The 23,260-nt window shown below is 43.1% G+C and overlaps 6 protein-coding genes across 6 annotated transcripts; 3 read left to right on the forward strand and 3 right to left on the reverse strand.

The window, feature by feature from the left end:
• Positions 1-548: 548 nt before the first annotated feature.
• On the reverse strand, positions 549-5,096 carry cut3 (Structural maintenance of chromosomes protein 4; the record flags this gene model as incomplete). The annotated part of the gene is made up of 2 exons (XM_014692335.1): positions 549-785; positions 846-5,096. 2 exons carry the CDS (start codon positions 5,094-5,096, stop codon positions 549-551), a joined length of 4,488 nt encoding a protein of 1,495 aa, XP_014547821.1.
• A 473-nt stretch (positions 5,097-5,569) lies between these two features.
• Positions 5,570-6,634, forward strand: ELYS (the record flags this gene model as incomplete). Its single annotated transcript, XM_014692336.1, has 3 exons — positions 5,570-5,723; positions 5,803-6,038; positions 6,104-6,634. The coding sequence occupies 3 exons, from the start codon at positions 5,570-5,572 to the stop codon at positions 6,632-6,634; spliced, it is 921 nt and encodes a 306-aa protein (XP_014547822.1).
• Positions 6,635-8,117: 1,483 nt separating this feature from the next.
• On the reverse strand, positions 8,118-10,401 carry murQ_1 (N-acetylmuramic acid 6-phosphate etherase; the record flags this gene model as incomplete). The annotated part of the gene is made up of 4 exons (XM_014692337.1): positions 8,118-9,060; positions 9,159-9,535; positions 9,651-10,104; positions 10,172-10,401. The coding sequence occupies 4 exons, from the start codon at positions 10,399-10,401 to the stop codon at positions 8,118-8,120; spliced, it is 2,004 nt and encodes a 667-aa protein (XP_014547823.1).
• A 1,020-nt stretch (positions 10,402-11,421) lies between these two features.
• Positions 11,422-13,005, forward strand: G6M90_00g044950 (uncharacterized protein; the record flags this gene model as incomplete). Its single annotated transcript, XM_014692338.1, has 2 exons — positions 11,422-11,655; positions 11,725-13,005. 2 exons carry the CDS (start codon positions 11,422-11,424, stop codon positions 13,003-13,005), a joined length of 1,515 nt encoding a protein of 504 aa, XP_014547824.1.
• A 1,245-nt stretch (positions 13,006-14,250) lies between these two features.
• Positions 14,251-14,790, forward strand: G6M90_00g044960 (uncharacterized protein; the record flags this gene model as incomplete). Its single annotated transcript, XM_014692339.1, has 1 exon — positions 14,251-14,790. The coding sequence occupies one exon, from the start codon at positions 14,251-14,253 to the stop codon at positions 14,788-14,790; it is 540 nt and encodes a 179-aa protein (XP_014547825.1).
• A 1,533-nt stretch (positions 14,791-16,323) lies between these two features.
• G6M90_00g044970 (uncharacterized protein) lies at positions 16,324-17,590 on the reverse strand (the record flags this gene model as incomplete). The annotated part of the gene is made up of 2 exons (XM_014692340.1): positions 16,324-17,138; positions 17,188-17,590. 2 exons carry the CDS (start codon positions 17,588-17,590, stop codon positions 16,324-16,326), a joined length of 1,218 nt encoding a protein of 405 aa, XP_014547826.1.
• Positions 17,591-23,260: the final 5,670 nt, after the last annotated feature.

A 23,260-nucleotide genomic window follows, 5' to 3' on the forward strand; every position in this document is an offset into this window, starting at 1 on the left:
TCTCGGGAGAAGATCCCGTACTCTGCTATTCGATGGTGTACCCTGCCGTTGCCCAGCTGAACCGTGTACCACGTTGGATTGAAGCAAAGCGATACATCAGCCACTCAAACTGTCTGATATTTGCAACACCCACATGGCTATGAACGCCACGGGTGTTACTCGACTTTGAGTGTGACTCTCAGATCCCAACTTGGCATCTCCAACTCGAGCCACTCGGCTTCCAAGGCAAAGAGCTGGAACAGGATCGTGACTCTGACCGTACGACATGCGAGGACCTGTTGAGAGCGGAAATCGAGCTGCATGGCCTTGCGTCTCCCTGAATGTAGACAGAGGCAAGTTGAAAATAGGCAATTACATCCACTCTCGCTCTCTATAGTTTCAATATGATGAATGCTCCGTTTCCGCCATCCAAAAAAATTTACATAAAACACCATGGCAACCTTTGCTATCATGACCCGTCATCAAAATATCTACCCAGTCCAGTTCCCAAATTCCATTATGTACAAAGAACATGCAGAATCTCGTTCTCATCTCCCATTACGTCGTCCTCATCTGAGGGCCAGGGTTGTGGTGAAACCAGTGCCTGGCTGCGGTCGTTGTTGTGGTTGTGGCTGTGGTCGGTCGATATAATCCTTGTTCTCAATAGTAACACTCTTGGTCATGTGATTGACCTTGTAAACTCCGACCAAACGAGCCGCAAGTTCGAACATGTTATTCCTCAATGAGATGACGATGAACTGAGCATTCTTGGTTCGCTCCTTGATATAATTGGCAACGATGGAGACCTGTCAAACATCATTAGAACATGGAGCATTACATCATTCTGGTTGAAGAAGTCGACTTACGTTTCTGAAATCCAACGCGGCATCAATCTCATCCATGACATACAGTGGTGTAGGTTTGTAGTGATGCAGGGCGAAGACTAGAGCCAAGCTACTCAACGTCTTTTCACCTCCAGACAAGTTGCCGATATTCTTCCAGCTTTTCTTGGGTGGCATCACGCTGAAAAGGATACCTTCGCTGAATGGATCAAGACTGTCCACAAGCTCCAGTTCTGCGTTACCGCCCATTGTGATCATTTGGTACATCTCTTTTAAGCGAAGCGAGATGGCGCTGAAACCCTCCATGAAGCCCTCCAATCGTCGTCTTCGGAGGTCGTCACAACGCTTCTTGGCCGCGTCTCGCTGGTTGATTGCTGCTTGTAGATCTGAGGACCTAGCCGCATGTTCCTCTACTCTGCGGCGGTACTCGGCCAAAACCCCAAGGTCGACGCTGGCGTTCTGTGTCTTCTCCTCCAGTGCAGCGATCTCGCCCTTCAAGGTCTCCTTACTCATGTCAGCCAGTTCGTCGGGTGTGTATCTGGGTAGTTCGTAAGGTGGGTTGTTTGAACCACCTTCCGTTGACTTTTCTGTTGTAGATGCATCGGCCATGCTGGCATCTTCAGCTTCCTCCGCTTCAGATTCGGCCATTTCAATGTCTTCGTTGGATGTCGAGGAGTCTTCTTCCTTTTCGGGCTGCTCAGCTTTAGCAGCTTGTTCGGTAGGGCTGGGCGCACCAACGAGGTCCTCAACGTTCTGCAAGACTAGTTTTGACAGCTTGTCTTCCCAGTATCGATGTCTTTTTTCATTCTCAGCCAAAGTCTTTTGGTTCTCCTCCAATTTGTTTCGCATTTCAATCTCCACGGCACGACTTGTGTTAAGCTCCGCTGTCTTGGCATCAAGCTCCTTCTTGAAGGCCCTGAGCTCTTCCCTTTTTGATGCCAAATCCGCCTCCGCCTCCTTAACCTGAGCCTTGAGGTCGTCCGACTTCTCGCCCTGGTTGTTGACATCGGCTTCAAGGTTTTCTAGCTCTCTCACTGCGTTCTCCAACTCTTTATTGGCCTTGGCCATGTCCTTTCCAAGTTTAACTTTTTGTTTCTCGGCCTTGACTCGGCGGACTTCCGCATTCGACGTCTCTTCGTTATGAGAGTTGATTTGCTCCTTGAGGTCGTCAACCTTTGCACGCTGGCTTCGCAGCTTCTCTCCACCAGCTTCCATGATTTTCTCCTGCAGAGCTTTGATCTCTTCCTCCACACTGGCAGTCTCCCCACGAAGTTGCTCAATTTCCCCATTTAGCTTCGCAACCTCCCTCTCCAAAGCGGCGACACGAGATGAGTCGGATGTTGATGGCTGATGCTCTTGGCTGACTTCCTTGATACGTTTCTTTACATCCGAAAGATTGCGTGTAGCGCTTTCAATCTCGAGGCCAAGCTTCTGCATCTTTGTCTCGAGCTGAGGGATTTTTTCATTGAGGTCCTTGAGCTTACCCTCGCATTCACGCTGATACTCTTGGAACTCTTGGAACTTGGTTTCCCATTGATCTCGATCCTCTTCGAGCTTGGCAACGTGCTCCTTGCTGATATCTGCAACAATCTTGGAAGACATCAGTCCCTTCTTCACAGTAGTCCCGCCGCCAGACATAGTGCCGGACTTGTCGATGAGCTCACCAGCCAAGGTCACTACCCGCCATCTCTTGGCTCCATATGCGATACGATTAGCTTGGGCTAAATCGTTGGCGACCAATGTGTCCTGCATTGCGTGGTAGAAAGCTGGACGGAACTTGTCTTTGGATTTGACCAGATCAAACAGGCGTGGTGCGTTCTCTGGTGTCTGGATAGGAGACATGTCTCGTGATCTGAGCTTGTCCAAGCATATAAAATTGCCACGACCCAAGTTATTCTTTCTTAGATACTCGATGCACTGCTGACCAGACTCAACCGACTCGGTGACGAAATTGTCGAGCGCGGAGCAGGCCGTTGAAACCGCAACGTCGTACTTTTGGTCAATGGTTCCTAGATTGCCAAGACGTCCGTGGAAACCATCAATTCGGCCAGATTCTTTCATGCGCATCAAAGCTGTGAGAACATTGCCACGAGCCTGCGTACTTGCTAGACTCGAACGAGCCTCGTCAGCCTTTTGTCGTGAATTAGAAATCTTGGCTTGGATCTTGGGCTCTTGCTGAGCCAAAATTGCGAGCTCAGAGTTCATTTTTTCAGCCTCTTTCTGGAGTTCGGATTTCTCCTTTTCGCAAGCCTTGAGTTCCTTGGCCTTGGCCGCTTTGTCCGTTTCGATAGTGGTAATCTTGCCCTCAAGCTCTTCGATTGCGACAGCGCCAGCATTTGCCTTTTCTTTGAGGATGTTCATTTCACTCTCGGCCACAGCAATAGCAGACTGCTTTTGATTAATCTTCTCCATCCAAGGTTCGAGAGTCTTCTGCTTGGCTGCGATTTTATCGGAGAAAGCCTGAGTTTTGCCTTTGAGGCTTTCTCGGATATTGGCCAGCTCGGCTTCCTCGATCTTGACTTGGGACTCGAGGTCAGCGACTTCTTGTGTTCGGGTCTCAATATCTTGCTTGGTTTCCTCAATAGTTTCGTCTGCTTCGTTGGTTGCGTTTTGAGCGTTATTAATAGTCTTTTCGAGCTTTTTCTGCTTTTCGACAAGGAACTTGCGCTTCTCATCGAACTTGACGCGCTCCTGTTCGAACTTTGCTAGTTCTTTGACAAGGCTTTGGGTTTGCTTCTCTTGTGTTTCAACTTCCTTGGTTCCCTTTGTGTACTGTTTTTCAAGGTCCTTGATGAACTGCTCACTGCCTTGGTGTTTTTCAAGTTCTGCATCGAGCTGGGCTTGCATCTGGTTGACTGCTTCCTCGGTGACAGTAATATTGTCATTGCATTCGTGAATAAAAAGCTGGTATAAAGCGGATTGCTTCATGGTTAGCTCGTTTTCGTCGCGTATGTACGCGAGAGCCTTGTCTTTTTTATCCTCGAGACTGTTCCTCTCTTTCTCGACATGTTGCACACGCCCGCTCTTCTCCATGCACACATCGTTCAAAGTTTCGACCTCAGCGGCCGACTCTTCAATAGGAGTTTTGTATTTGGAGGTGCCAATAATATCCTCGAGGTATTCAAGCAAGCCGTCCTCGTGCTCGTTAGCGGCCTTTGATTTCATTTGAGCAATTGATTCGACTTCTCCTTGAAGAATTAAGAATCGCTTGTGATCCAAATCGACACCATGGTTCTTGAGTAATGTCGTGACAGTCGTAAAGTTGGACTCCTTGCCATTGATGTAGTATTTGCTCGTGTTGTTGCGGAAGGCCTTTCGAGAAATGATGAGTTTCGAATTGGGGATAATCTCGTGGCCGGTAGGCTTATCAATGACTTCCTGAAAGTGGACTTCAACTTCGCAATACTCCAAGTTTGGGTGCTGAGCAGAATTGTGAATCAGAGCCGAGATTTTACCCTGGCGCATCTTGCTGGCCCTGAAACCAAACACAAAAAGCAGGGAGTCAATGACATTGGACTTGCCAGAACCATTGGGCCCAACGACAGATGAAAACGAGGCGTGAAAAGGGCCGACCTCTTGACGGCCAGCGTAACTCTTGAAGTTGTTCAAAATCAAATGAGTCAACACAATCCGAGACTTGGGGGACGTTGATGGTTCCTCAACAAATGGGATTGTTGTGGTTCGGGATTTGAGTATGATATCTAGAGGCTTATCCATGATGGAATCAAACGGCTTGATAGGCTTGACGTTGGCTTGTGTCTCCTCGACATTTTGCGCCGCATTCACGCTGACAGCCGTGATGTCTGCCAGCGGTGATCCGTGAGCCTGGGGTCCTTCGAAAGGCTCGGGCTGCTTTGGTACTGGTGGCGCCAGGTCTTCTGTGGGAGCAATCGATGCTCTAGGCGCAGCGCTCTTCCTCTTTCTCGGTGATGGCTTTTTGGGAGGCGTTTGAGCGGTTTGTTGAATGGTGGTATCGGCATCAACAGCATGGCTTGAGTCCGGCCCTCCTTCAAGCTCATCTGGCTCAGTGGATGCGATGGACTGCTTCTTGACGCGCGATCTTCGTCGTGTAGGTGCGGAACCAGGCGCGACAGACAACCGCCCACCGCGAGTTTGGCGTCGAGTTGTCCTCGAAGCTTCAGGAGTGTATTCGGCTTCGTCATCAGCGCGTATCTTTGTTGTATTGCCGATTTCATCCTCGTCATCGGAGTCGATAATAGCCGCTCGCCTCATCGCGGCGCGTCTTGATGGCCTCGTTGGGGCAGCGGCCGACATTTTGTGTGGGAGCCGCACGAGCGAACGGCAGATATCTAGGTGTCGTGTAGAGGTAAAAAAAAAAAAAAGAAAATTGCAAAGTGGAATTGCCCTCGTAGCGGAATGTGAAAGTCTCCTGGACTTCCTGAATGGGCACAGCAACGGTCGCGTAGACACGGCGCAATTAATGGTGAGTTGAGGTTTAGATCCAAGTGGTTGTCGTCGCCCCGCGTTGCCAGCTATTGTTTGGAAATGTCCCAAAGGGTCGTTTGTAAACAATGCAAGTGCAGCCACACAGTCCGTCAGCCACGACGCCACACCCTCGCGGCGACTAGACAGTCACACGTGACAGCGCGTCAAGATGCCTTGTTCTTTGAGTCTCGTTCCAGTACCCAAGCTCGGCGAATTGCCTGGTTTAACTACTCCAATATTCGGACAGAACTCGGGTTGCAAATAAACCATCACGGGCCCCTGGGCATACCTTGGCAGAAGCCATGTTCAACTATACTAGCTTTCACGATGTCTTTCCCACGGAAGTTCAGCTCCCGTACGATCGCAGGCTGCAACACGACATTGAAGCGCATCGCAAGAATGCCGATGATGTCTTATTCATTGACCGAGTAATGCGAGCGCTTGGTATTTCCAAAGGTGAGCCATATTGGATTGGATCTGGCGCCTACGGAGCTCTGTTTAAGAATGGCCTGGCTGACAATATTGCCCATTACAGCCAAGGTGTATCCCCCAAAGACCGAGAATGCGCTCCGACAATTACATCAGCAAATCTGCGAAGCGGGAATGTCGATGCACCACAAATTCTCCCTCCTTTACTATATCCTCCTGGATTTTGACGATGCGAGCAAAGAGGTTTTTGTATCAGAGAGCTTTGCCAGCTTGTCTGGCATGCCGGCTAACTACCAGCTCTTTATGAAAGGCCTATGGCACATGGATAGAGAGGAGTATTCTGTAAGACTACCTGAACACTTCCTGAGAGGTCTTTTTCTCTCTCTCTTACTCACATGATGGTGCAGAGAGCTATTGAATACGTCGCGCATCCGTCATTAAATCCTGATTTCGCCGACGACATCATCATTGCCTTGATCAAGCAGGCGTCAGACCAGGACTACACTCTCGCTTTGTCGTATTTCTACTCGGTGCAGCCAATTTTAAAGTCCCCGGTTGCTCTTGAGCTTCTCTACGACGCCATGGCTCGCACGAATGTCACACAGGCGCTTCTATACTCGCGCACGCACCCGCAACACACCAGAGAACAATTGTTCCGCCGATGGATCTCATGTGTGCTCAATAATGGCGGTGGCGACGACTTGCCCAGCCGCACGAGCGAACTGGCGTTTATGCCTTTTGATTCGCTGGAAGAAACTTGGTTCGAAGAATACCTCACAACGGGTGAGGGAAGGACGTTGAAGAGGGCCAAGGACACGCTGCTGATTCGCAAGATTGCCTGTGATCGGTTCTCATACGTGGCCAAAGTTCGACCTAGCGGGCAATGGGCCGGCATTTTGGAAGGAATCAAGGGAGGGACCGAGGGCCAAGGGGACTAGGTGACTGGCATTATCATGCGCATGATTAGGTCTGTGTATGCATAGCGACGGCGTTTGAAATGCAGGAAATTGCTGTATTTGTGCATTTACGAGACACGGCAATAAAAGGCCTTATCTTGAAGCATCTGTAGGCTGTGTACTCCGTACAGATGCCAAGATGGACGCACAATCTTGGAACGACTAGCATGACTAGCAATTGTATGGGTTGGCCGTGCGGCAGTGAGCGAGTCGCACACAAGCAGACCTTGACATTTTCCAAACCATCTCAGGGCTGCAAAACAATCAATGGTCTCGCCAGCAGCACACGAAACACAATAGCAGCGGTAAATGGGGTGGTCGGCGATGTTTCCAATGTCTGGTTGCGTGCAACGCCAAGATGGCCCTTTTCAATGCAGCGCCTCTCGGCACATCGGGGCAGGGTACATGTGTACTGGATTTTGTTCTAGAAGTGCCTTCTTTGTCGGCAATCGCCGTCAAAGTCTGGCTCGATAGCCACATCCTAAAGAACTTTTGGTAATGAAGACTCCCAGGACGGGGCCCGGTTGCCAACACAGCCTCTTTGCCTATTGGCCAATATACTACTAGTACTACTACCATCCATGTACCTTGTCTTTTGTCAATTGACAACCTTGGTTCGTCACGTGTTTCGGGGAAAAGACTATTGATACTAGTACTGTCTTTTCTGTTCAGGGACCCAAGTCTATCAAAGAGATCAATTCCATCGTGGCTCGTCTCGTAATCTGCCAATGTTCCATGCAGAACAGCAAACATTGGAGGACTACTAAACCTGCGGTCCGTTACAAGCCTCCGGGTTTGCGCAAAAGTAACGAACTGATAAAAACTGCCGATCAGCTCCCCCTTCAATCTGCCAGACTTTTTTTCGTTGGCACGCACCCCAGACTAGACGCGCAATATCCGCACAACTCGACACTCTGGGGAAGACGACAAGCGATGACCCCCAACTGCTCCGTATCTTCTTCCGTTCGTTCCGGAGCAATGACTGGCTGATGGAAAAGACGCCCGGGAAAAAAGTTCCATCAATGGCACCTTGCAAAACGCTGGGCAATGGGCCCCATGGTGGGGTCGATACGGAAAAGATAAAGATGTTCTCGACGCACGGTGGAACGACAGTGGAGATGATGGAGTCTCAGCCGAGACATGCAGAGGACAAAAAGGCCAATACACGGCAGGGGTGGCAGTTTTGGCTTTAATGTTGGGACGAGTCCACCTTGGGCGAACGTTACAACGGCCGTCTGCGAGCATGGCGATGTTGTATGTGCAGATAGAATGTGCTCCTTGGTGTGTGAGTCTGTCGCGTCTTGGAGTTTCGTCTCTACTGGATAGGATACAGCCTCCGTTTGTATTATCTAAAATGCCAGCATCTGTCTGCGTACGGAGTATAGTACACCCAAATGCCCCATCATCTCGGTGCGTAATATCTAGTATTGAGTCAAATGCTGGTCCAATATATCCAAGTGCGGCCCTACAACCCCTTTGCGAGCAACTCGGCGCCATCAAACGCGGGCTGCTTCACAGTCGCACTTTGGCCAAATTCCCCAAGCTGCTTCCTGACAGCATCAAGCAGAGCGTCTCTATACAGCTCGCTCTGCATCAGGCCGCCCGCCAAGACGAGTCCACATCTCGACACGTCCATGCCCTGGCCCCTTACCAACAGCGTCACCAGCTCAGCCAGACTCGCAGTCCCGCCGGCCACGAGGCTCTTTGCCTCGTCGTCGCCCGCAGCGGCCATGAACAAGACAATCTTGGCAACCCCGGCAATACGCTTGGTCGTGCCCAAAGAGGCATTTTCTGCCGCGCCAAGCCCCGAGAAGGGCATGACGATGGCGCTGAGGAGATCACCGGGGTTACTGGCGGGATATTGATGCTCAAAGTGCCTGAAGATAGCCTGTGACAGCGGAGACAGAGATGGCGCCGGGGAAGCAGCAGTAGTCGCTCCATCATGGGTCATCCGATAAACGTCTGTTTCTCGCAGGGCCCTGCGAAGGGCCTCCCGTCCGATGCTGTAGCCCGAGCCGTCATCGCCCAGCAAATGGCCCCATCCGCCGACACGCGCGGTGCGCTGGAAGCCCAGCCCGGCTCGTCTGAAGCTGGTGCCGATGGAGCCGGTGCCAGAGACAAGGACGATGACGGAGTCGATGTCCCGTTTCACAGACATGGACGCGGACAACAGGTCCGTGTCGGCCGTGATGCGTGGCCGCGTCCCAGGCGGCGTTTTGACAAGCCCACAGACTGCGTCGCCGAGTGACTGCGCGAGAGCCGGCCGCTCGTATCCGGCGATGCCAATCCATACCGATTGAAAGGTCATGTGGCCAAACTTGCGACCCTTGGTCACGGGGCAGTCGTCTGCCGCCTCTTGGATCGCCTGCGACATGGAGGCCATGGCTGCATCCAGCCCGATGCTCGACCTACCGCGAGACGCAGAGAAGTTAGCCAGGCGCGCAATACATCGACCGCGCGTCGATTGCTAACATTGAAGACATTAATGATGAATGACGCCACTTACACGTTGCACGGCCCTGCTGCGCCGCACCCAGAAACACCGTCCCTGGACATGATGACGGCCTTGCAGCTCGTGCCGCCGGCGTCCACGCAGAGGACAAGCCCGTCGTCCTGTGCTTCGTCCGTAGCCGCTTGCTGGCCCTCATGCTCTTCAATCACCCTCGCGAGAAGGCCCCCGTGCTGCCGGAGACGGGCTTCGGCGTCAGCAACCGGCACGCCCAACACAATAGTGGCGGCGGCGAGTTTGACGCTGCCGTGGCACTCGTGCAGGATGCGGCCGAGCTCCTCGTCAGACTGCGTGCAGCGCGGGCCTCCAATGAGCCTCAGGATATTCCTTGCCCGCTGCTGCAGCTTGATGTTGGTTGCTCGCAGATCCACCATCTGGTCTCACAGAATCACAGGTCAGTTGCTTGTTATACCATCCGAAAGAGGCAATTTCAATGTCGCCATTTGCCGGGACCAAGTTGAAGTGCACACCAGGCCAGACGGGACTCACGAGATTGCCATACGTCTTCCCCAGCCTGACCATGATGCCGGTGCTCATCATGTTGAGAATCAGCTTGGTCGCCGTGCCGGCCTTCATGCGCGTGCTGCCCGTCACGGCTTCGGGGCCCGTCACGGCGGCCACGAGATACTGGGCGTTGCCCTCGCTCGCCACCGCCGACGGCTCGACGCAGACGACGCCCACGGTGACGCCGCCGGCCCTCCGGACGTACTCCAGTCCCCCCAGGACGTAGGGCGTCCGTCCGGAAGAGGCGATTCCAACCAGCGAGTCGACCTGCGGATCAAAGCCGTGCGCCTCGAGGTCGGCCTCGGCGCCGGACCGGCTGTCTTCGGCACCCTCCTTTGCGTGCCGGAGGGCCTCGTCGCCGCCGGCGATGAGAGCCACAAATTGGCCGGGAGGCGCCGAGTAGGTGGGCGGGATCTCGGACGCGTCAAGCACGCCGAGCCTGTTGAGGCGAGGGTCAGCTCTGGGTGTGGCCGGGGCTCGTGAGTCGTCAGGAGAATGAAGCTCACCGACCGCTTGTGCCTGCGCCCATGTAGAAAACGCGACCGCCGGCGCGGAGCCGCTCGGCAAGCGTGTCAATGGCCTGCGCAATGATGGGGATGCATGGCTCGACGGCGGCAGGTATTCCGGCGTCTTGGCTGTGCAGAATCCGACAGAGCGTCTCGGTGGAAACGCGATCGATGGCCGTCGTCTGAGGGTTTCTCGTCTCGGTTTGGAGGCCGGCTAATGGGGCCGTCATTTTTTTTGTAGTTGCTAGCCGGAATCAAGCCAAAAGTTAAAGAAAAAAACACACAAGGAAAAGAATAAAAAAATCGCACAAGTGACTCGAGATACGACCGACTACCAACACCCAAACCCTGACGAACCCCGACGGTCAGGGGCCCAGCTCAACCACGCTACGAGTATGTGATGCTCCGTATGTAGCGCCAACTGCAATGAGTCTACGAGGCCCAGTCAGAAAACATTGAATCCCACAGACACAAACAGTAACGGCGTGAGGGCGGACGTGGCGCCCGACAAAACTGCCTTTTTCGGGCACGATTGCTCCGTTCGCCGACATCAGCCCTTGGACCTTGACAACCTCGACAGCCTTGCACGTACCTACATGCATAATTTATTGCCTCATGGCCGCCGGCAAACGCACCGCACCGAAATAGAACCATCCCTTCCGCCCCCTCAAAACGCACCCCGCAACATTGAACCTCCAAGTCGCCCTCTGGACTCCAGTTCCCCCGTGGGAGAGCGAGGCGGCCAAGAGGAATCGTCACCACACGAGCGAGCCCCCATCCACGGCAAAAGGTCTTTGATCACACGAGTCAAGACCAAACATGGATAAACAAGCTTACCCCCGGGCTCCGCTTGCAACCAGGCCAGTTGACCCGGCTGTGGAGTTGAGCGCCACCATGTAACGTGTGAGGATTTGCAGACCTGCGCGCCCATTCCAACGGCCTTGTCGCAACGACTTGATGGAAATCGCCCATGAATACCATCAAATGCCCAAGTGCCAAGTTTGCCAAGCTTGGGGGCGCGCCGAGGGTCTACGCCAGGGCTTCTGATATGCAAGATCCCCTGTTTACATAGATTGTCGGGCGCCCTTGATATATGATCCATTGTAACCCCGAGATTTGGGGGCGCTCCCATGCTCGTCCTGGGAAGAAAAAGCGTAGAGCCATTTCTTTTTTTATTCTCCTTCCCCCTTTCCCCAGATTCTGCACAGTAGCTGCGCCCTCCGTCCCCTCCTCCCCTCTGCGGATTCGCCATGGCACAGTCATCACACGAGGCGGATCGTGTACCTTCGGCCGAGAACCAGAAGCCCTCGGCGGTTCATAATCACGACGCGGACAACACCACGACGACTCCAAGGGCCATGTCCCCCGAGGAGCCGGAGACGGAGACGGGCTTCCAGCCGCATCCCTCCAAGATTGTCCGCTTCTACTCTCACCCGTGGACGCAGATCCTGCTCATCTCCTTTATCTGCTTCTGCATGCCCGGGGTACGTTTTGCGTCTTGCGTCTTCTCCCGTGACACAGGAATACAAGACTGACAAGGTTGAACCCCCTAGATGTACAATGCGCTCACGGGACTCGGCGGCTCAGGACAGGTCGACTCGACCGTTGCCGCCAATGCCACCGTCGCTCTCCTCTCGGCCACGGCGGCCACGGCCCTGACCGTCGCCGGGCCCGTCTTCTCCATCCTCGGGCCGCGCATCAGCTTTCTCATCGCCGGCTGGACGTACGCCCTGTACAGCGGATCGCTGCTCAACTTCAACCACACGGGCAACGGCGCCTTTGTCATTGGATCCGGCGCCGTCGTCGGCGTCGGCGCCTCCTTTGTCTGGATCGTCCAGGGCGCCATCATGACGACGTACGTCGACGAGGCGCAAAAGGGCCGCGCCATCGCCGTCTTCTGGGTCATCTTCAACCTCGGCGGCGGCATCGGCTCGCTGGCCTCGTTCGGCCTCAACTACAACTCGACGTCCGGCACCGTCTCCGACTCGACCTACATTGCCCTCATGGTCATGATGCTGTTCGGCTGGACCCTCGGCGTCTTCATCTGCTCGCCCTCCCGCATCCGCCTGGCCCAACTCAACAAGGCCGTCGAGACGGAGAAGCACACCCTCGCGGGCACCGCCGCCACCGCCTTCAAGACTATTGCCCGCTGGCGCGTCCTCTGCATGCTGCCGCTCTTCTACTCGGCCAACGTCTTTTACAGCTACCAGCAGAACCAGGTCAACGGCGAGACCTTCAACATCCGCACCCGCTCCCTCAACGGCGCCCTGTACTGGATGGCCCAGATGCTCGGCGGCCTCCTGATCGGGCTGCTCCTCGACCTGCCCTGCTTCGACCGCCCCATGCGCGCCAGGCTCGGCTGGCTCGCCGTCTTCGTCACCGGCATGGCCATCTGGGGCGGAGGCTACCGCTTCCAGCAGTGGCAGGACGCCCGGCTGGCCGCCGGCCATCGCCAGGACGTCGACTTTAAGCAGGGGAGTATCTCTACCGGGCCCATCTTCCTGTACATCTTCTACGGCGCCTACGACGCCCTGTGGCAGGGCTACGCATACTGGCTCATTGGCACCGAGTCCAACAGCTCGGCTCGCGCCGCCGTCCTCGTCGGGGCGTACAAGTCTCTGCAGGCCGCTGGTGGTGCCATGGCGTGGCGTATCAATGCCCAGAAGGTGGCTCCGATGAGCCAGTTTGGCATGAACTGGGGCATGTGTATCGGCTCCCTGGTCATCGTGTTGCCGACCGTGCTGACAGTCTCCAAGACGACGACGACCGATGATGAGGCAAAGGTTACGTCGGGAGGGCAGGAACAGCCTGGCAAATTGGTCTCGGAGGAGTAGACGTGGCGAGCGTTTGAATGAAATTCATGTCTGGTTTATTTATATAATTGCATAGCGTAATATACACCACTTGATTGAGTTGCCGTCTTTGGTCACTGGGAAGATGTCAACTAGGATTTAAAAAAAAAAGTCGGGAGAGAGAACGAAGAGAGTGGTAGAGGCTCGTGGGGAGGAGGGAAGAACGATGGGCCCTTCACTTTTGGTAGATTCGCAGCAGAACGTGACACGGGCAAAAGTCGTGGAGCAATTTGTGGTGGGCACCTTCCTAGTGGGCCAAAAATGTCCCGTGCCTGCATGTCGATGTTCCTGCTGTCAAGTGCTGAATCGCTTCAGGTCCATCAGCATCAATAGCTGGGCACACCATGTTTATTCACCGACTACCCCGTACACGGAGTAAGTGAAAGTCGAGACACTGACACGATTCAGTACCAAGTCAAGTCTAGCTTCACCCGGCTTTTAAGCTGGCTGATAAGCCAGAACCAGCGGCAATTGCCTAGCTGAGGCGATCAATCCTGGCGCTTCGGACGGCCCAGGCCGGGGTCAATATACAGACTGGACGAATCGAAATACTCATGGAGCACATCGTCTAAAAATAGGCTCGCTCATGACGGCACGGAGCACTGCTGCCCAACTCATCCATCAGAATTGCAAAATATCAACTGGGAAGAGTGACCCGTACAGGCATCTGCGTGCTGGCAGGAGGGATCCGAAAGCTGCTCCGTATGCATCTCAATGCTCCGTATTCAACATGGAGACTAATGGCCATTGTCGAGGCGCCAATAATGACGATACAAATCAAGCCAGGAAGCGCCCCATGGGCTTCACTATAGGCAGGGCTGAAGCCGTGGCGGTCCGCCGCAATGGATAAGATCATAAGAGGAGCTCGAAGGAGGAATACTTCCTGGTTGTGCCATCTGCAACCTGCATCTCAGCCTCAGCTACCCTTGCCACGTTCTGCTGTCAAGCTGTTATGGTGGCGGCGCCTCAACCTGCCAATGGTCGAATAAGGTCAATGGGCGACGATGATCAAGAAGGCTGGATGTGTGCCGACTTCCCGGCGCCATTGCACATAAACGCGCAAGCCGAAATTGCGAGTTCAGCTGTTGTAGCAGCTGATTCACTATGAAGGAGGAGGGTTAGGTTGTGGAAAATCGACAGGAAGTTTGCCTCTCTTTTTATTCACCCCGACCCCAAGACGAGCTCGTCTCCTTTGCCCTCTCCCCATCATTCGTCTTGATCACCAAAATGGCATACGAAATGGTCAGCCCGCAGGGCCAAACAATTGTGCATCAGCAACATGTCCCTGCGAGACGAGGCATGTCACGCTGGTGGCCCGTCTCCTTCTTCATCGCTGCCATCATCTTCTTCATCATTGGGGGAGGTCTCATGGGCGCATGGGCTGCCAGCTTCGACGGCTACGCCTATTACACCGACGGCAACTGGTATGGCGCCATAGCCTGCTTCGTCATTGCCAGTCTTCTCAAGTTGACCGCCTGGATTCTTCTCATCGTTTGGTGTGTAAAGGGGAGGAACCGGGCCCAGCCATCGACGACCGTCACCTACGTCAACCCGCCGCCCGTGAACGGCGCTTATGCCGCGCCGCCGCAGAATTACTTCCAGCAGCCTTACAATGAGGATCCGACAAAGTCGCAGGCTCCTGCTCCGGTCTATCAGAACGTCGAGCCTGTCCCGATGCAATACGGGGAGACGGCGCGCTATTGCGGCAACTGCGGCAATGCTACTACAACACCATTCTGTGCTCAGTGCGGGGGAAAGGTTTTCTGAGTCGTTGTGCAACGTCTGCGTGTTCAAATTGTTGAGAAGATGATGTAAAGGGAAGTTTTTGGGGCCATGTCACATGTTGACGATGCTTGGTGACTACCTAGGTAGTTGGCAACAGGGACTCGGGAAGTTGTTGCCGTGTGTTTCGAACCGTCGATTCGTCTGCCGATACGGTTGAACGAGGATAAGCTAATCTGGAGTCAATTTCATGAAGCCAATGTGCTGCATACCGTTCCTAGTGTCCGATGTGTAACAATGTCGTCCCAAGACGAGGTAGTACCTCCAAAATTACAATACAGCTGATTTCCGTGTTGTATCATTGGTCAGAAAGTCAAGTCACATAGCTAGATCTTGAAACAATACTGGTCTCTGATCCATCCCAAGGCTCTTTATCCTCTGATTATCTTGCTATTTCCATCTTCTTCACTCCCGCTACGATAAGAGTGGCATAGGCAATAGTTGTCAGAGAAGTGCCTCTTGTCCTCGTTCGTAAGCAGTTTAGGGTTCTTTATTCTGTCTGGCTTCTTCGGTGCAATGTTGTACTTGGTTGGCGCAAGACTGCAACCACTGCCCGTTACTGTCCTGCGAGCAGAGTTCATCTAAGCAGACTGCTCTGGTGTGCCGTTTAAGAATCCGCAATCAACTCGAGCCTATTTTAGTTGGGAGATGCGTCCTCGGCTATCAAACTAGGTTACTAACCAGCAGTTTCTCTTTAGTAGAAGGCCAATTAACACCGTCATTGGGCCAAGTAGTAACGGCACACTTGCTGCAGCGGTTGGTGCCTATTACCTTGAAGCTTCCCTCGCCTTTTCCTATCGTCTAAACACAAGATTAGCAGCATACGACAAGACTGACTATTAGTAGGGGCTCATACGTCGTCTTTTCAGACTCTTCGTTTGGCACTGGAGAAGCCGCGCCAAGTCCCGTGGGCTTCGGCCATGTGCATCCAAGCACTGCTCCGCGGACTCGAAGCTGCTGATGGTGTGGATGAGGTTGCGCCTAGGCAGATCGTCAAGACTTAAAAGCCTTGCAGGATTCTTTAGTGCCACAGGTCCTTTCTGCAATTGGCGTATTATCGCTACGGCGAAAGCTATTTTTTAAGAGCTTAAAAATTATTTTTTAGGCTTTTTATTAGTTATAAATTATTTACTTAAATTTTAATATATTTAGGTTTTAGTTCTTAATTTTTATTTTCTTATATAGGTAATTATTAAGCTTATTTTAAAGTTTTAGGTATTTTTTTTAAATAATTATATTTTAAAAATAGCTTTTATTAATAATAAAACTTTTAATTAAATAGTTTAATAAAGCTTATAAAATATTTAATTAAGAAATAATTTTTTTTTAGATTTTTAGATTTATTTTACTTTATAAACTTTAGTTGCAATTCCCCGTATAGCAGGCATCATTTTCAGCTTGACGATGGGCATCAACACGACGATGCAAGTACGATGGGTGCTGCTCATTTGGTTGCTGAATTTACTTCTTGCGTAGCAATTGGTCAAGACAAGCTATGCGCTTTTTGTATTGATATCACTAGCTTTCAATATCCCCCCATTCATCTTCGTGATGACCGTCATCATGGCAATACTCGTTTGTGCTGTCAGTGTCGTCGTCTATGGCACCTTTTTCTTCCACTGCGTTAATGGCGGTCGAGAACGATGCTTCAGACGGCGCAATTGCCTCTTCTACATGTTTTCCTGCTAGAATCTGATACTCGCTATCTTCTTTCAATATCTCAGCAATGACAGACCTTTCGGCACTGTCCAGCTGAGCACGCTGATCAGCGATATTCCGCAACTCTTCTCCAAAGCGCACCTGCAAGAGGTGTTTATTCCGTTCAAGCTCCTCCATAGTAGCTAGCGTCTCTCGGCGGAGCTTGTCAATTGTTTCAAGATGTACTGTATCGCCAATGAGCGTGACAAATAACTCAGCATCGCTGAGGTATTTCTCGATACCCTTTGCACTAAGACGAATACGGTGAACCGCTGTGTGACGAATATTCGCAAGGGATTGAAAGAGCTGGTTGATTGGCTTCCCCACGTCCGGTTTCTTTCTAAATATGTCTGTCCGTTTGGAAAATTCGTCAGTCCAACGATTCAGTTCAACAGCTTCGGGGCAGTCCCATCCACGACCCTGCAGGACCTCCGGCATTGCTTGCGTCCCGTAAGTATAACAAACTCGTTCAAGCAACCCCTGCAGATACACAAAAAGCTTATGCTGAACACTTAGAGGAAGGTAAAGTGGAAAAAGTGATGGCATGTGAACCATATGTTGTTTTACCGCTGCTGTGTGTTTGGATACTGTCGGGGTCTCGGTAAATTCTGCTTGTTTACCCTCTGCATCGTCGGCTGGTCGCCAGTCAGTCTCTTGGACTAGGACAAAACAATAGGTACATACCATGAGCCGCATCAACATGTTGCGGGTCATCACTTTGTATTTCTTTATAACGATTTTGTGTGGCGTCCTTGATTGCGTTTGCCTCATTTCGAGCTGCTTCGGCTTCCGACGCCTCTTTTTCGGCGCTTTGTGCAGGGGAACTGTCGAAGAGCTCCGGGAAGTGTACTTTCGCTTTGAGCGTAGATTCGAATATTTTGGCGCTGAGCAATCGGCCAGCCATGGTGCAGATGGTATCAAAGTCGTGCTCGCGCAGTAGATTAGCCACCGCATCCTCTTTGTTGGACCCCTTGATGAGCTTTGCAACAGTCTTGCTCTTTCTGACTTGCGCATTTTGGCCTTTAAATAGGTTTTTTAGGGCCAAGTAAACAACCCTCTCGTCTGGTGGTGGATTCTTCTGTCCCATGGCAAAGGCTTGAAGCTGTCTAATGCGGGCTTGTTTCGCTCGAGAGCCGACAACAGGAAGGAAGATGCTCAGAATAAAACTTCGTATTTCATCGGAGCGGGGTATGTGGCTTAAAGATGTCATCAAATCCTGCGATCTGTTTGTGTGGTGTCAAGACCGGGCCAATTGCATGAAGACACCCCTCTGGAGATTTGTTCATTAGCACAGATGTTTCCATTCCCGGAAAAAAAGAGAAAAAAGAGAAAAAAACTTCTCTGTATTAAAGCCTCCGTCATCACCTCGTTTAGCAGTCTGAATAACCTTAGCGTGATGCTTGAGAATCTGGGAAAGTACGAGGAGGCAGAGAAGATATATTAGCAAATACTTAACTTTAAGAGACCGTGCTAGGTAAAAAGCATTTATATATATTTAGGAGTATAAATAACCTTATAATTATACTTAATAGCCTTAGAAAGTATAAGAAAGCAAAGCAGATATATTAGTAAACGCTTAATCTTTAAAAGATAGTACTAGGTAAAAACTATCTAGATATTTACTAGTATAAGTAACCTTATATATATTTTATTGGTCGGTAATATATATATATAATACTAACTATTAAGACCTATAATATCCTTTATAAGCCCTAATATATAATTTTATAATTTTTATTATAATATTATTAATTTATAGTTAATTCGCTTTATAATTAAATAAAATTATATATATAATATAAGTATTATATAAGTATAAAATCTAAAATAATATTAGGTTATATTAGGCTAAAAATAATAAAAAACTAAAAAAGTAAACTATTTATATATATATTATAATATATTAAATATACTAGTATAATTAGTATTATATTATAATTACTAGCTAAAGCTATTTTATAATAGCCTTAGCTATTATTATTATAAAAGTAAACTAACTTTATACTTATAATTTATATTAAGTTATACTAAAAACCTAAAATACCTATATATATAATATATTTATATAGTTTTACTTATATTTTAAATTAGTTTTATTCCTTTTTATTTAAGTTATTTACCTTTTTTATTATTAAAACCTAATATAACTAATTATAAGTTACTACCTTTATATATATATATTTCCTATAAGTACTTACTAATATTTATTATAATTATTTATAAATAATAATAATATAAGTAAAAATATTAAGAAGCTTAATATAAGTAAATTACTTATTATAACTTTTAAGGGTTAAAAGCTAATAAGGCTTAGAAAATAATATAATTAATACTAAATTAAAAGCTTTTTATAATAAAAAAAATAGCTATTATAAAGCTAAAAATCCTAACCTAATAAAAATTAAGAAAAATAATAAAGCTATTAAAAATATAAAAAAGAAGGCCTTTAAAAATATAAAGCTAAAGTATAATTTTAAAAAAGCTATTATATTAATATTATAAACTTAAGCTAAAAGCTTAGGTCTAAGTAAAATCCTAAGTAAAGCTAGCTTAAACCTAATATAAATAAACTTTAAGTTATTAAAAACCTTAAAGTCTAAGTAAAACCTTAAATAAAACTAAGCTAAATCTAATATAAATAAACTTTAAGCTAAAATAAAGTATATTAAAAAGAATAAAAAAAAAACCTTTTTTTTTCTTTTTTTTTTCTTTTTTTTTTAAGTTTATTTTTATTATTTAATAATATATATATATAATTATAAATATAATTAATTTTTTATAAAAAATAAACTTTATTATAAATAACCTTATAAAATAAATAATTAATATAAAATTAAGCTTACTTATACCTAAAAATATTATATTAGTTAATAGCTTTTAAAGTAATATTATAATACTTTAAAAAATTATTATTATTTAAGTATAAAAGCTTTATAAGCTTATTAAATAATATTTTCTTCTTAAAAACTAAATAATATAAAATTTTTTTATAATAATAATATTAACTTATATTAACCTTTAAATAAAATATAAATTAATTCTAATAAAAGCTTTATTTAATAATAATAAAACTATATTTATAACCTAAAAAAACCTAATATAATATAAGCTAGTTATAAATATAATATTTATAAATAATAATTATAATTAATAAGCTTTTATTTTTTAGAACTTTTTAATTAAAATTTAAGGCTAAATAGCTTTTTACTTTAAAAATAATAAAAAAATTAGCTATAATTTGGTTATATTTTTAAGCTATTTAGCTATTATATATATTAACTTTTATAAGAAAAAAATAGCTTTTATTAAGCTTAATTAAATAAAATAATAATAAAATAAATTATTTATAAATTTTTTTATTTAATTTAAAAATAAAATTATACTTATTAAAAGCTTTAAATAAAAAAATTTTATTAAGTTAATAAAATTATAATAATTTTTTAATAAATATAGATAAAAAAAATTATTAATTAAGAAATATTATATTTTAAATATATTAAAGTAATAGCTTACTTTTATAATATAATTATAAATATTAAATTATTATTAATATTAATATTTAGTTAATTCGCTTTATAATTAAATAAAATTATATATATAATACTAGTATTATATAAGCATAAAATCTAAAATAATATTAGGCTATATTAGGCTAAAAATAGTAAAAAACTAGAAAAGTAAACTATTTATATACGTATTATAACGTGTTAAATATACCAGCGTAATTAATACCGCGCTATAGCCTGCTAGTCGCGGCCACCTCGCGATAGCCTTAGCTACTGTTATATAGTTAAACCTTGTATATTGTCGTGACTTCGCGGAAATTAAAAAGGTTACGAAGATAATCAGGAATTTAGAAAAAAAAGGCCTCTAAAAACGCTGAACTAAAGCGTAGTACTAAGAAAGCTATAAGACTAGCCACAAAAGGGGCCGATAAGGCTAGTAAAGCCGAGGCCAAAAAGGCCAAAAAGGCCAAAAAAGCTTATAAGGCTAAAGCTACCAAATAAATTTATATTAGCGGTTTTACCTCTTCTAGAGGGGTATTAAATTATTATAATTAAAAAAGAAATTTTATAATAAGTAAAATAAATATAATATAAACTTTAAGAAAAAATAATATAATAATAAAAATATAATTATAATAAATATAAGTAAATTAAAGTTTTAAGCTAAGCTTAAAAAAAGTATAAATTATAATTACCTTTAAAATTAATAAAAAAAATAAGCTTATTAAATATTAATTAAAATAATTAATTAATAATATAAAAAAAAAAATACTTATATTATAAATTTATAAATTATTATATTTTAAAGTATATATTTTTTTTTATATAATACTTATAAATATTTAATATAAAAAAAATAATAATAAAATATTTTACTTTTAATATAAATAAAAATAAAAAGCTATTAAAAAATAAAATACTTTTATAATAAATTTCTTATTAAAAATATTATAATATAATAATAATTATAAATTAAAAAATATATTATATAAAAAATAAAAATTAAAAAAAATTAAATTAAAAATAAATATATTATTTTTCTTAGTTTTTATATTAATTAATTTCTTAAAGTTTATAAATATTTAAGTAAATATAAATTATAATTATTATATAATAATAAATAAAAAATTTATATAATATATAAAATTAAATTTAGTTTTATTAAGTAAATAATAATAAATATATATTATAATAAAAATAAAAAATAAAAAAATAATATAATAAAAGTTATATTTCTTAATTTTTTACTTAATATAATTTAAAATAAATATAAATAACTAAGAATTTTTAATAATAATATATATAATATTAGGCTTTATATAAAATATTATATTAAAAATATTATAAATAATATAATATAATATAAATATATAATTAGCTAAGAAAAAAATTATAATTAATATTATAAATAACTTAATAATTTAAGAGTTAAATAACTAAAAAACCTAAAAGCTTATAATATTAATAATAAAATTAATATTTATTAATATTATTTAATAAGCTTAAAAAATAAAAAAAAAGTATTAATTAATAATTATAAGCTTATATAAAATAATATTAATATTATATATATAAAAAGCTAATTTAAATTAATAATAAAAAAAGTTATTTTAGTTTTTTTATAACTTATAAAACTTTTAAAACCTTTTTAACTAAGAAAAAGTAAATAAGCTACTTTTATATTAAAGCTAATTAAATTATTATATATAATTAAAGTAATATTTAAATAAAACTAACCTAGATTTATTATAAGTATTACTTTATAATATATTATAAGAATATTTATTAAAAATTAAGAAATAAATTATAAACCTAATAAATAAAAAATAAATTAAAATAAGCTTTTTATTAATTATAATTTTAATATTATTAGTTAAAAAGCTAAAAGAAAAATAATAATTTTATATAAATTATTATACTTTAAATAAAATAATAAAATAAAATTATTATTTACTTTTATTTATTAAAAAAATATTATATTTTTTTTTTAAAGTTAAGTAATTTATAAAACTAAATATTTAATTAATATTTTATAAACTTTAAATTATATTAAATAAAAAGCTTTTAATTATATTTTAAACCTAATTTAAGCTTTTTAAGTAATTAGTTTATTTATTTAAGTTAATAAATACTTTTATAATATTTTAATAATATATTAATAATACTTTAAAAAAAATCTTAAATAATTTTATTATAATATATTTTAATAATATTTTTATTTACTTAAAAAGCTTATAAAAAAATTATATATAAAAAATATATAATATATTTATAAAACTTTATATAATTAAATTATATTTTAATATAAAAAAATATATATTTTATATTTAAAAAGTTAAATACTTAAAATTTATTATTTATATAAATAAAAACATTTACTTTAATTTAAAAAAAATTAAGGTTATATAAAGTTAAAAACCTTTAATATATAAAAAAAAAATCTAAGAATTTTTAGGTTTTATTAATTTTTATTAAAATTTTATTTTAAACTTTTTTTTTTTATAAAATTACTTTTAAAATTATTAAAAAAAAAAATATTTTTTTAATAATTAATTAAGTATAATAAAGCTTTTAAAGTATTAAAAAAAGTATTTATTTTTTATTTAATTTTAAAATAATAAAATTTTATTAAAAAAATAATAATTAAAGTAAATTATTTAATTAATATCTTAAAAAAATACTTATTATAAATTATTAATAAAGTATTTTATTTAATAATATATTATTTTATAAAGTTAATAACCCTAAAAAAAAACTATATAATTTATAATAAAAAGCTATTAATAATTATTTTTTATTTAAAATTATAATTAATAAAACTTTAAAGTATTATTAATTTATTTATAATTTTTATTAATTATAAAAACCTAAAATATTTTATAATATTAAAAAAATATTAAAATATTAAGTATAATAAGCTAAAATATTATTTTTATTTAATTTTTACTTTTAATATAAACTTAACTTATAAGTATAATACCTAAATATACTTTTTAAATAAAACTAAAATAAAAACCTATTATTATCTTATTTTAATAGTATTATATAACTTATAAATATATAGCTTTTATTACTTAATAATTAATTATAATATAAAAATAATTAAGAGAAAATAAGTAAAATAACTAGGTTTTTCTTAGAAAGGAAAATTTTTAATAATTTATATTTATAAAGCTTATAAGACTAAGGTACCTTATATAATAAGGCAATAATATAATATATATATAACTCTCTCTTAGCAGGCTACCCTG

This window comes from Metarhizium brunneum, chromosome 2 (genome assembly GCF_013426205.1).
Source record: "Metarhizium brunneum chromosome 2, complete sequence".
Taxonomy (NCBI): domain Eukaryota; kingdom Fungi; phylum Ascomycota; class Sordariomycetes; order Hypocreales; family Clavicipitaceae; genus Metarhizium; species Metarhizium brunneum.